This window comes from Portunus trituberculatus, chromosome 43, assembly GCF_017591435.1.
Source record: "Portunus trituberculatus isolate SZX2019 chromosome 43, ASM1759143v1, whole genome shotgun sequence".
NCBI lineage: Eukaryota > Metazoa > Arthropoda > Malacostraca > Decapoda > Portunidae > Portunus > Portunus trituberculatus.
The window spans coordinates 13,669,411-13,681,910 of NC_059297.1; the positions used below are offsets into that span (position 1 = coordinate 13,669,411).

At 37.3% G+C, this 12,500-nt stretch overlaps 1 protein-coding gene across 1 annotated transcript in view; it reads right to left on the reverse strand.

Moving 5' to 3' along the window:
- Nucleotides 1–12,500, reverse strand: part of LOC123517983 — a 35,760-nt gene that overhangs the window by 21,906 nt on the left and 1,354 nt on the right. Inside the window, exons 3-19 of the mRNA XM_045278485.1 lie at nucleotides 12,013–12,045; nucleotides 10,991–11,023; nucleotides 10,403–10,432; nucleotides 9,531–9,599; nucleotides 8,371–8,554; nucleotides 7,926–8,116; nucleotides 7,114–7,317; nucleotides 6,843–6,969; nucleotides 6,430–6,564; nucleotides 4,652–4,744; nucleotides 4,307–4,466; nucleotides 3,593–3,730; nucleotides 2,277–2,457; nucleotides 1,916–2,025; nucleotides 1,212–1,347; nucleotides 895–972; nucleotides 340–586 (exon numbers count right to left, since the gene is read on the reverse strand). Of these exons, the coding sequence (XP_045134420.1) occupies nucleotides 340–586; nucleotides 895–972; nucleotides 1,212–1,347; nucleotides 1,916–2,025; nucleotides 2,277–2,457; nucleotides 3,593–3,730; nucleotides 4,307–4,466; nucleotides 4,652–4,744; nucleotides 6,430–6,564; nucleotides 6,843–6,969; nucleotides 7,114–7,317; nucleotides 7,926–8,116; nucleotides 8,371–8,554; nucleotides 9,531–9,599; nucleotides 10,403–10,432; nucleotides 10,991–11,023; nucleotides 12,013–12,045 (2,149 nt within the window). The remainder of the gene's footprint in view (nucleotides 1–339; nucleotides 587–894; nucleotides 973–1,211; nucleotides 1,348–1,915; nucleotides 2,026–2,276; nucleotides 2,458–3,592; nucleotides 3,731–4,306; nucleotides 4,467–4,651; nucleotides 4,745–6,429; nucleotides 6,565–6,842; nucleotides 6,970–7,113; nucleotides 7,318–7,925; nucleotides 8,117–8,370; nucleotides 8,555–9,530; nucleotides 9,600–10,402; nucleotides 10,433–10,990; nucleotides 11,024–12,012; nucleotides 12,046–12,500) is intronic.

The window sequence follows — 12,500 nt, forward strand, 5'->3', positions numbered from 1 at the left end:
TATATTTTAAGACTAACTTTATTTTGCATTGAGTATTTCTTAATGTTTACCTTCATGCTTATTAAGAGCAAATGATTAGTACAAAATTACTGAATACTAAATAATAGATCATTAGAATATCAAATATAAAAGTATTAAGCATAGGATATGAAATAATTAAGACAAGAAATAGTGTTTCATAGATTTATTCATTAGTATTCAATTATGGTTACATATCAAAACACAAATAACATCAGTGTTTCTTAGTTCACCTTTGAGTCGAAATTATTGCACACATGTGAGAAGATTAAATGGCAAGAATCCTGCAATAAGACTCATTGACAGTTTGATTGACCCGTTAAACAATGGTATACTTAAGCGCGAAACCTTGACTCTTCCTGCTTCCCTTGTACGCTATGTACATCTCGCCGTTGGTGGACGTTTTTGGAGAAGTCACTTTACTCGAACCACAAATTTTTGAGCTTGTTTCCTTGGGATACATTATTTCGCTCCTGTCGTTGACAGTGAGCCAGTCTCTTCTGCAGTTCGGAGATCTTAAAATCTTTGGTGAAATTTCGTCAATGCGCACTTCACTTCCAGCAGGGGCCTTTGGGAAGGAAATAGAAAAGCATATATCATCAGTGGCTAACAGTTGGCCCACGAAGGCTGAAGAGAGATATGTGTAAGAGAACTGTAATTTTATGGCCAAAACATGAAGAACATCAGATAGTGAGTTAGTAAGCGGGTGAGGCATGGCAGAAAATAAGAACAACAGGGTGATTAGAAAAACAGGGTGATTAGAAAAAACAGGGTGATTAGAAAATTAACTAAATGAGTAACAGAAAATGAGGTGTACCTGTACGTTGCATAATTCCTTGATAATTAGCTTACTATTCATATTTCCTAAACACTCACCACAATTCTGTAGTCGCAAATGCGTTCATGCCTAGAAGCAGTGATGGTACCCTGTTCTCCTGCACTTGGGTTGAGTACCTGTAGAATTAATACTTGTTTAAAATTGATAATAAGCATGTTAAAGAAAATAAGTGTGTCTCAGTGATTATTTTCACTTTTTGATATTATGAAGTTGAAAATAACACAATTTGCTATGCAAATTACACGAGTACTTACATAGGATATATGTAGGGATATTAACCAAACATGTGTTTTACACAGCATAAGTAAAAATAGCTCTGCTACAAGGTTTAGGATGTCTCACTTTTTTCATTTACCTTATTGCATTTTTTAGCAATTGCTCTTATAGAGATATTGAATCCCGTATCATCAATAGTTTCATCAGTAGTGAACTGCATTGTGAAGTCAAAAGTTGGCCATGTGAAGGTTCTTCTTGACTTCTTACCACACAAACTGTTGCTTGAAGCGATGATTGATGACCACACGCACACACGTACATGAAAATATACAAGTACAATGTTTTAGATTATAAAAGAGCACACACACACACACACACACACACACACACACACACACACACACACACACACACACACACACACACACACACACACACACACACACACAGGCAGACACACACACACACACACACACACACACACACACACACACACACACACACACACACACGCCCGGTAGCTCAGTGGTTAGAGCGCTGGGCTCCACAAGCCAGAGGAGCGGAGTTCGATTCCCCGGCCGGGTGGAGATATTTGGGTGTGTCTCCTTTCACGTGTAGCCCCTGTTCACCTAGCAGTGAGTAGGTACGGGATGTAAATCGAGGAGTTGTGACCTTGTTACAAGTCCCGGTGTGTGGTGTGTGCCTGGTCTCAGGCCTATCCGAAGATCGGAAATAATGGGCTCTGAGCTCGTTCCGTAGGGTAACGTCTGGCTATCTCGTCAGAGACTGAAGCAGATCAAACAGTGAAAACACACACACACACACACACATACACACACTCACGTCCTGACTCTGCCGTTCCCCATTTTCAATACCATCTTGTCGACACACCGTCTGTTCTTCGGTCTTTGTAGCTTGAAGGTATCCAGCTTAAGAGCCAATCCATAGTTTGTCTGAGAGAAGAGATTTGTTAAAATTATGCGTTATGTAATATATGAACATGCGGGTTTTTTTTTTTTTTACGTTCTTTACGATACATGAATTCAAAGCATCATGATTCAAGTAGCTTGTTCGATCATGGCCACTTGTTTTAATCTACTCTTGGTTCAATAAATAACGCCACTGGGATTTGGAGGGCACAATGCATAAACAAAAAAGAATCAGATATGTGCATATTGCCAATACGAAGAAAAGTGTTTCATACCCCATTTCCCGCCACTCCACAGCTGAAGGAGTTGGGGTAGTTGCCGTTACCGAAGTTGGGGGAGCTCCAATAGTACACTCCGTTGTAGTTTTCAAGTTTGCAGTCAAGAGCAACTGATTCAGCTGTAGTGGACACAGTGGTGCTTCCTTCAGTGACCGTGTCTTCAGTCGTTTGGGCTTCTCTGTGTAACACAAAATTGTGGTTAAAATGTTAATGGATTTATATCGGTATGAACAACACTCTTAGGAGTACTCTTAGAAATGCTTTTAACCTCTATTTTGCTCAAAGAAGTTGTTCCCAAAGCAACTTTTACTTTCAGATTAAAATTTGCTCCTAGCAATAGAAATCCCGCTAAAACAGCGGCCTTTCTATGTGTAACATTTTTAGATCACATATAACAGGATTTCAATTTTTTAGTGGTAATCTATTCTATGAATTGATATTGAATGGTTCTAAAATTCTAGATTATTTCTTAATATTATTGATATCAATATTTTTTTTTTTCGGATATGCCGTTAATTTGGTCGATATCAAGAAAGTGCCGCCCTGAAAAGCCATTTGTTTTCTCAAGATGGATGCTGAGGACGCAGTCTTGACACCAAAGACACAAGCGTCACCAATCAGCTGATTGTGAAATTGCAATTTCCTTTCATATTTACTAACACTAAATATTTAGGCATGATATTCCTGTGATGATGTTCATGATATGATTATTAACCTGTGATGGAAATCCAACTCAAGACAGTATTGTCCAAATGGCAATACAAGGCTTACCATCAATACAATATGCAAATACACATACAACATATAAGGGCAAAATTAACGTAACAAACTATAATTTTACATGAAAACTAAGAATATCGTATAATCTAAAGAGATATTACTAAGAAATTCCAGAAGGGGTTAATGTAGGCGGAGGTACATAACTGCACACACACACACACACACACACACACACACACACACACACACACACACACACACACACGCGCGAGCGCGTGCAGACATTTGCGCACTTATATTCTGCTTTTGTTGACAAAATGAACTTCATTCTTTTGACCTATTTTTTTTCTTTTTTTGCTCGCTTTAGAAACACTTCTAAGAACAAACTAGCAAAGTCTTTAGACTTCTTATATGACTTCGTAACAACATTCAGCGTAATCTTTACTTTGTGAGTGACTTATAACTTCCAAAGTGTTTGTTAATACCATCACAAGAACGCAGATGTAATGTCACAGCAATCATTGCGTTATCAGCAGTCTTCCCTTCCCATGCTATACCATTCCTGTATCCCTCTTTGTCCCGCTGACACCTACTGGCAATCTTCTTGTTTCTCAAAGGTGAGCTCAGCAGACCATCCCGTGTAGAAGTTGGATTTTGTTCTGAAGTATAAAATCATTTCTCGACCAGTGCTGGTGATGCTCCTGCCCGAGGCGATATCAGTGCCGCAGAAGCTGCCAGGAAATTTAAAGATTAAAAATGATATTGTACAAAAGTCAACAAAATACCAATCCCAAAGACATGCTATTATCAAAACAAAGGAAGAAAAAATTATACGTATCTTAGTGTCTCTGAGAAAAATCTATATTCCCCAATTGTTTTTCTTAAGATGCAATTAGAAGACCTGTTGCTTCTAAGGTGAATATGAAGTTAAGGAAGAATAGGGACACAATGGCTTTGAAGTGTAATGTTTAATAGATCCTTTTCCTTAACCGGATTAGGCTTTCTAATTTTCGTTCTCATTCCATTATTATCTTTTATTCATCTAAGCTTTCTCTTTGACCTCCCCATATGCTTCTTTCTTTCTTATACTCATTTATCTCTTGTCTTCCTCCTCCTCCTCTTCCTTCTCCTCTTCCTCCTCCTCCTCCTCCTCCTCCTCCTCCTCTAATCTTCCTCCTATTCCTCCTCCTCCTCCTCCTCCTCTAATCTTCCTCCTATTCCTCCTCCTCCTCCTCCTCCTCCTCCTCCTCCTCCTCCTCCTCTTCTTCCTCCTCTTCCTCCTCCTCCTCCTCCTCCTTTATACTCACACTTCACCGTAGTTTAAGTTGTCGGTTCTTATCTCCAAAGCATCAAAATAACAGCACGAATTTCCAGAGCAATAACTATTCTTGCCGTACAGTCTAAAGGAAGAGAAAGTGAGTTTGGGCACGTGGCACTCGGGAGCCTGTATCCATTTCACACATTGGCCTGGCAGGGGAAATATAAAGAAAATCAATGATACGATGATATTATACAGAAGTAAGTAAGTGTGTGCCCCCCATCTCTCTCTCTCTCTCTCTCTCTCTCTCTCTCTCTCTCTCTCTCTCTCTCTCTCTCTCTCTCTCTCTCTCTCTCTCTCTCTCTCTCTCTCTCTCTCTCTCTCTCTCTCTCACCTTCAGGTCCATTGGGATACTTGTTGGGGTAGTTCGGAGAGGTAAGGGTGCCCTCCTCCGTGACTTTTTGGGTGCAGGAACTCATTATATTTTCTGTGTCAGAATTTTAAAGAATTTAAGACATCAATTCGTAAAGATAAATACAGTGAGTGTATTTTTCCTTTTTCTTTTTTGTAGATTGACATATATCCAAGTATATGGAAGCTTTATGTATAGTATCATTTGAGTCGCAGGTACAAATATATTTCTCTGATCTATCTCGTGATATATATATATATATATATATATATATATATATATATATATATATATATATATATATATATATATATATATATATTAATTAAATGCATATTACAGTACAACTTATAATAATGAAATGTTCTAAAATAAAATTATGACTTAACATTTGTTATGAAACCCTCGAGGGAGGAGGAAGTGGAGATAAAGGAAGAATAAGGGAGTGATGAGAAGGGAACTTTAGTAGAAGAGTAAAGTCACTGAGGCCTAACAAAGGAGCAAGTTGACCTTTTGCTTGTTGTTGAGCTACTGTTTGTCTTTGTATTTCGATGAAGCCCCGAGAGTATGTCTTATTTATTATAGATTGCTTATAGATATGTCACTGGTTACAAAGTCACAACTATCTATCTGATGCTTCTCTCATTGCCCATCTCTCGCCGCTATCACTGCCGCCCTTCATTTCTCTTACTATATATTCAAATAGTGAAGTACAGAATATTCACGTACTATTTGCAGACATCAATCGCAAAATGATTTTCCGTTACGTATTTATCGGGAAAAAAAATATTTCTTACTATTGCACTGTTTTCCGTGTTCCTTCATCAGTAGTTGGGGACAGGCATTATAATGTTTGTTGCATGGTGGATAAGAAGTAATGGAGGCTGAATTGTGTTGTTGGCTTAACTATTGTATTTCTACTATGGTCATTTCCAGATGTGGAAACTTACTGATCATAAAACTTGTATATGTATCTTCGTGTAGGTCGTGTTACAATACTCGCCATTGTTGACATGGTAAAAGGTGATGTGCTAAGAAAGGATTCCCTTGGCTGGCATCTGAGCCGATTGCAAGGTGTGGCTGGAGAACTGAGAGAAGCAATGGTGCATGATCCTACCGTTTCCCGATGCGACACATGGGCATAAGGGGATTATACATTATAGAGAGTGAATGTAGGCAAGCATCAACGGAAACTGCTGGTTGTAAAACTGAAAACTTCTTTGAATACAATCTAAAGATGAAAGAAAAGCAAAGTATCATTATGTTAATTTCACAACGTATGCAGACCTCTTGTGAAGATATTTAAAAGAAAATAGATGAAAGCTGTATCTAGGTGCTTTAGACGCCAAGCAGAACCAACTGTTTTCACATCACTCCTCAAAACTGACAACTGATGTGGACGAATGCTAATCCTTAACTAAAGAAACTTCCAATGATTTAACATCCCTCTTTTGCTTTCCCTAATTAATCTTAAGAGTCATAACGCAGATCATTTTATCTCGCTCGACATTACGAACACTTGTGGATGTATACTTCGATCGTAGCGTGATTGAAGCAGCAGTTGAACTTGCATGTACTCCCAAAGCACACGGGTGAATTCTTTTATGCAAAGAAACCATGAACACCTCTTGAAACCTGTGTTAAAATGTGTTTAAAAAATGAGAGTCAGACACAGTAACCCCTCTTCCCTGTCAGTGATTCGTGGACGCTTTTAAAGAAGGGACATGCAGAACCAGCCTATTTACACGTCAATTACTCACCATAGTAACCTCCAGTCTCAGTCTCACAGTTAGCTCCAGAGGTGCCCGGTGGACAAACACAAGCGCAGTTTGCCCCGTAATATCCACCATTCTGGCATGGGTCTGTGTCCTTTTCACACTTGGCAAGCCATTTCTCTGCAAGGAACGATGAATCATCATTCTTGCTACTTTCAGCCTTGCCTGTTCGCGAGTCAGTAGACAAACAAAGACTAAATCTTATCCAAATAATTTTGATAATTTTGATTTTTTTTTTTTTTTTTTTTTTTTTGATGTTTTGAATACTCGTGGATTTGTCCTGTGTGGTGTTGAATCAGAAAGAAAATAGCCTTTAAAAGCTAGCCTTAGGAAACACCAACCGATATCGTTGGTTATTTACTGTCCTGTCCGTAACTTGAGTTAGTTAGGTGACTCACCTATACACTTGTACATGATGTTGGCCAAGTGCTTGTCCCGGTGAGAAAGTCCACTTCGCTGGCCGATCAGTCCCTGCGCCAATGGATCTTTGGTTGCAAGGGTTGTCTTGCCGTTGATTGTGAATGACTGAAGTAGGAGAAGCGTATTATCAGAAAAATGCAAAAAGGGAATATACATACATACTATTTAAGTAAAAAGTGTAAATATATAATAGATTTATAGAAATTATGGATTTTTCAATGAGTGCATAACCAAAGCCGTGTCACTTACTATGGGTCCATAGTGCATGTCTGAGGTATAGTCGTATGGTACGTTCTGATTGTCGATCGTATTTGTGGAGTATTTGTTAAAGTTTGATTCTCTGTTATCTTGAATGTGCTCTTTACTGACGACCACATAGTCATCCCGCTCTGGACGACTCTGCTCGTGGTAGAAACCCATGGCGTGCCCGATCTCGTGAACAACAATACCGAGCTGAAGTGTCAAGGTGGCTTATTAATCATTGTGACACATCTTTGTCTTACCTAACGGGTCCACTCACGCTACACGGGACAATAAACTCTCCACTTTGAAAGGAAACTCGAGCCGCAACTCCACATTAACGCTTATAATGATTGTGATGATAATGTTGAAACTGATGATGATAGTGATAATGATGATAATAATTATTCTTTTATTTCTATTTATAGTACTACAACTACTTCTACTACTACTGCTACTACAACTACTACAACTACTGCTACTAATGCTACTACTACTACTACTACTACTACTACTACTACTACTACTGCTACTACTACTACTACTACAACTACTAATGCTACCAGTAACGTTAGTAATAGTAATTTGTGATAATGATAACAATGAAAAACAATGATAATGATAATGATTTTTATTATTTTTATTATTATTATTATCATTATTATTATTATTATTATTATTATTATTATTATTATTATTATTATTATTATCATTATTATTATTATTATTACTTTAATTATTATTTTTATTAATGTTATTATTATTGTTATTATTAATATCATTATTATAGTATAATGCATAATAATATTACGTATACTTACATAATTGCATCCTAATCCAATGGACACATCCTGGCCATTCTGTGCTAACTTGCCAACATACGAATAACATCCGCCGCCGTAAATGTACTTAAGGTGAGGCTGGTTGGTGTTCGTGGTCTCCTCAAACTTGATGCAGGTGTGTTGCTCCCAGTGCTCCATCCCTTGCTTTATGGCGGCAGTATCTAATTTGCCTTTAGTTAAAGTTAAGCGTTGCGTAAGACAAAAAGAAATATGTAGTAGGTGTATGTACATCAGACATCCCTTTGCCTCATCGGCTGTCAAGCAGAGTTCAAACCTTTCTTACTTTCGTAATTTGGTTTGTGTACTTTTATCTAATATTGTAACAGACGTTAGTTTGCAATTTCCGTAAAAAAACAATATTCAAGTTAGATGTTCTCATTTTCTATGATTCGACTGAACTTTCCTATTTTCTCTGCATACTTACTGTCCTTAAATACATAAGGTACAAGAGGGTACCCGTCACTTCCTTCAGGCCAGCGGGAGGTTTCACTTTTGAGACCTTTCCTCTCTCTGATTGCGCGCCACTGGGTGTGTGTCAGCAACATGTCTCCTTCGAAGATCGGTTCACCTTCAATCTCCACTGGATTCGTGTCCATAAAGTCACGAGTCTGCAGGAGCAAATGATAAAAAAAAAAAAAAAAAAAAAATATATATATATATATATATATATATATATATATATATATATATATATATATATATATATATATATATATATATATATATATATATATATATATATATATATATATATATATATATATATATATATATATATATATATATATAAAATCAGGGCTTCCACTCACAGATTTATTAAATAGGGTGGAATCAAAAGCTTTTCGTCTTTTCAACTCCTTTCCTCTGGCTAAATGTCTTCAGCTCCTTTCTCACTGTCAGAATGTTGTACTTTTTGCTATATTCTATCGCTATTTTCATGCTATCCGCTCTTCTGATCTTATAAACTGCATGCCTCTCCTCCTCCTCCTCCGGCCTCGCTGCACAAGGTTTCTTTCATCTCACACACACTCTGTCCAACTCTAATGTAAAAGTTAACCAGTACTATTGAACATTCATATTTTTTTTTCTGATAAATTCTAGAACACCCTACCTGTTTTCTACATTGAACTTCCTATGATTTGACTTCAATTAAGAGGGAGATTTCAAAAAAATTATTTATTTTTATTTGGCTAACTCTCTCGGACCTGTAAGGGTACTGGCAGATAAATTGGCCTCATTTTTTTCGTTTTATGTTGACTTTGGCCAGATTTTCTCTCTAACATAAAGTATATATATATATATATATATATATATATATATATATATATATATATATATATATATATATATATATATATATAATTTTTTCTCTCTCTTTTTTCCTCGTGCTATACTTGATAGAAACGTTGCTCACAAAATTAATACTATCATTACCAGGATACTAGTAATGAACAATTATTATGTTTGAATGAAAGGAAAACTAAAGAATGGTAATATACATATACATACATACATATATATATTGCTTCTGCATATAATTATATATGGTAAATGCAAGTAACGGTATCAGGATTATACACTCACTGGAAGCTCCATATCTCCTTCGATGGCTTCCATTACGTCATTCTCATCGTCGTTCTTCATTTCCTTGTCCTAGCCACAAAAGAGAATTTTTCCTTTAATTCAAAGAAAAGACGTTAATGAGTTCTATTCACTACACACACACACACACACACACACACACACACACACACACACACACACACACACACACACACACACACACACACACACACACACTCACACAAACCAAGACAGAACTAATATGAAAAATTACTGTACAAATTACAGATACCACAAGGCTTAATGTAGAATATAAAAAAACTAACATTCACTGGTAATAATGTATTACAGCTTCAATTGTTGTCATTATAGTTAATCTGATACAGATAACAAATGAAAGTGTAAAAGGAAAATGGAAAGCTTGGAAAAAAAATCTGTTGAAGGTTTGCAGGAAAATTACGAGAAAGTTTAAGAAAGGATTTTGCAATTTAATCTGAAAGTAGTGAACTATAAATGGACCATTGCGAGTTACAGAGGGAAAAGTGCTAAAGTATCAAGAAGCAATGGAAGAAAGAGTAACAGAAATGAAAGAAAGTACTGAAGACATAGCATTCAAGATTGGCAGAGGGCAGAGTAAGGAGAAATATATCCACAAAGTTGTTGCGAATTGACACACTAAAGAGATTTTGCACCTTATGGTGTGGTTGCTTTTCAGTCTTCGGGATATTGCATCTTCTGCTTGAAATTTACCATCTCTCAATCACAAGCGTTAAAGTATTTGCCTTAGAAGTATTCAACTCATTACCTACTGAGACAGCAGGCTTGTTGCTGAGAGATTTTCTGAAAAAGGTCCATACCACCACTACACAATACTCTACCTTGCTGATACTTACAAACATAGTAACCAATGGAGGCTCTTCATCCTGCGGGAATAGGAAGATTTTATAGTTACGAGTATTTCCACTTCTTATTACTGAGATGAAATTATACAAGTATTCCATTATGCCCATGAAAATTCATCACACTATTGTTAACAGTAGTAGTAGTAGTAGTAGTAGTAGTAGTAGTAGTAGTAGTAGTAGTAGTAGTAGTAATAGTAGTAGTAACAGCAGTAATATTAGTAGCTGTTATAGTATTTGTTGTTGAAGATAGTGTTTTTGTTGTTGTTGTTGTTGTAATAGCAGCAGTGGTAATAGTAACACAAGTAGTAATAGTAGTTGTTTTTGTTTGTTATTCTTGTAGTAGTGGTAGTAACAGTGGTAATAGTAGTAGTAGTGATAGAAGTGAGTGTAAGTAGTTGTAGCAGGAGTAGCAGTAGCAGTAGTAGTAGTAGTAGTAGCAGCAGCAGCAGCAGTAGTAGTAGTAGTAGTAGTAGTAGTAGTAGTAGTAGTAGTAGTAATAGTAGTACGAGTAGTAGAGGTGGTGGTAGTGGTGGTGGTGGTAGTGATTTACGAGTGATATATTATTTTCCTGATACTTACATCGAACATAGTAACCATGGGAGGATCTTGCTCCTGTGGGAATTAAAAAAACCGCAGTTATTTCCAATTACAAATATAAAAGTGATGTCCAATGAACTTGATATTTCATTGCATACTCACATGGAAACTGTTTCCATGTATGAAAACAATGGTGGTAGTAGTAGTAGTAGTAGTAGTAGTAGTAGCAGCAGCAGCAGTAGCAGCAGCAGCAGCAGCAGCAGCAGTAGCAGCAGCAGCAGCAGTAGCAGCAGCAGCAGCAGCAGCAGCAGCAGCAGCAGCAGCAGCAGCAGTAGCAGCAGCAGCAGCAGCAGCAGCAGTAGCAGTAGCAGCAGCAGCAGTGGTGGTGGTGGTATAGCAGCGGATGTAAACAGTATACTAATCGCAGTAGTAGTGGTGGCAGCAGCAGCACCAACGGTGGTAATAGTAGTAATAGCAGTAATAACAGCAGCAGCAGCAGCACCAGCAGGCAGTAGCAGCAGTAATAGTAAGCAGCAGCAGCAGCAGCAGCAGCAGCAGCAGCAGCAGCAGCAGTGGTGGTGGTGGCAGCAGCAGCAGTGGTGGTAGCAGCAGCAGCAGCAAGCAGCAGCAAGCAGCAGCAGCAGCAGTAGTAGCAGCAGCAGTAGTAGTAGTAGTAGTAGTAGTAATAGAAGCAATATTAGTAGAAGTAGTAGTAACAGTAGCAGCATCAGTAGTTGTAGTAGTAGCAGCAGCAGTAGTAGAAGTAGTAGTAGAAGTGGTAGTAGTAGCAGTAGTTGTAGCAGTAGTATTAAGGTTGATAGTTGCAGTAGTAATAGTACAATTATAATCAATAACAGTAATAATAGTAGTAGAAATAATTATCTGTCTTGTAATTGTTGTTGTCTGTTGTAGCTGTTTGTATTGTTAATGTTGTTGTTGTTGTTGTTGTTTTTGTTGTTATCTGTTGTAGGGGTTTTTATTGTTAATATTGTTGTTGTTGTTGTTGTTGTTGTTGTTGTTGTTGTTGTTGTTGGTAGTAGCAGTGCTCCCTTCACAATACTTACACTAAACATAGTAACCAATGGCGGGTCGTGCTCCTGTGGATGTAAGGAGACTGTAATTATTTCTACTTCATGCAATAAGAGTAACGCTTAGTGAATCTAATGTTTTATTATATTCAGAGAAGTTTTTATCCACCTCAGTGTAAACAAGTAGTAGGGAAGTAGTGCGAAGTAGGGGTAATAGTAACAGCGACATCAGTACTAAAGTAGTTGTAGTATATTATAGGAAACTTGGGTTGCGCTGATGTAGGAAGATTCCATGTAGAAAGAGGCACATTGGTAAGCTTTAAAAAATCTCCTTTTTAGATGGTCTTCCTGAATCATTTTTACACTGAATTGTACTGCAATGTTTAGAACATTTTAATAACAACATATTGTGATATGTTGAAAAGTTCAAAGACTCATTGCCATACATTGATTCAAGCATCATTGTTACACAACGTGGCCTTATGATGGAATTTCTTACCAAACATTTGTTAATGCCTTACGAA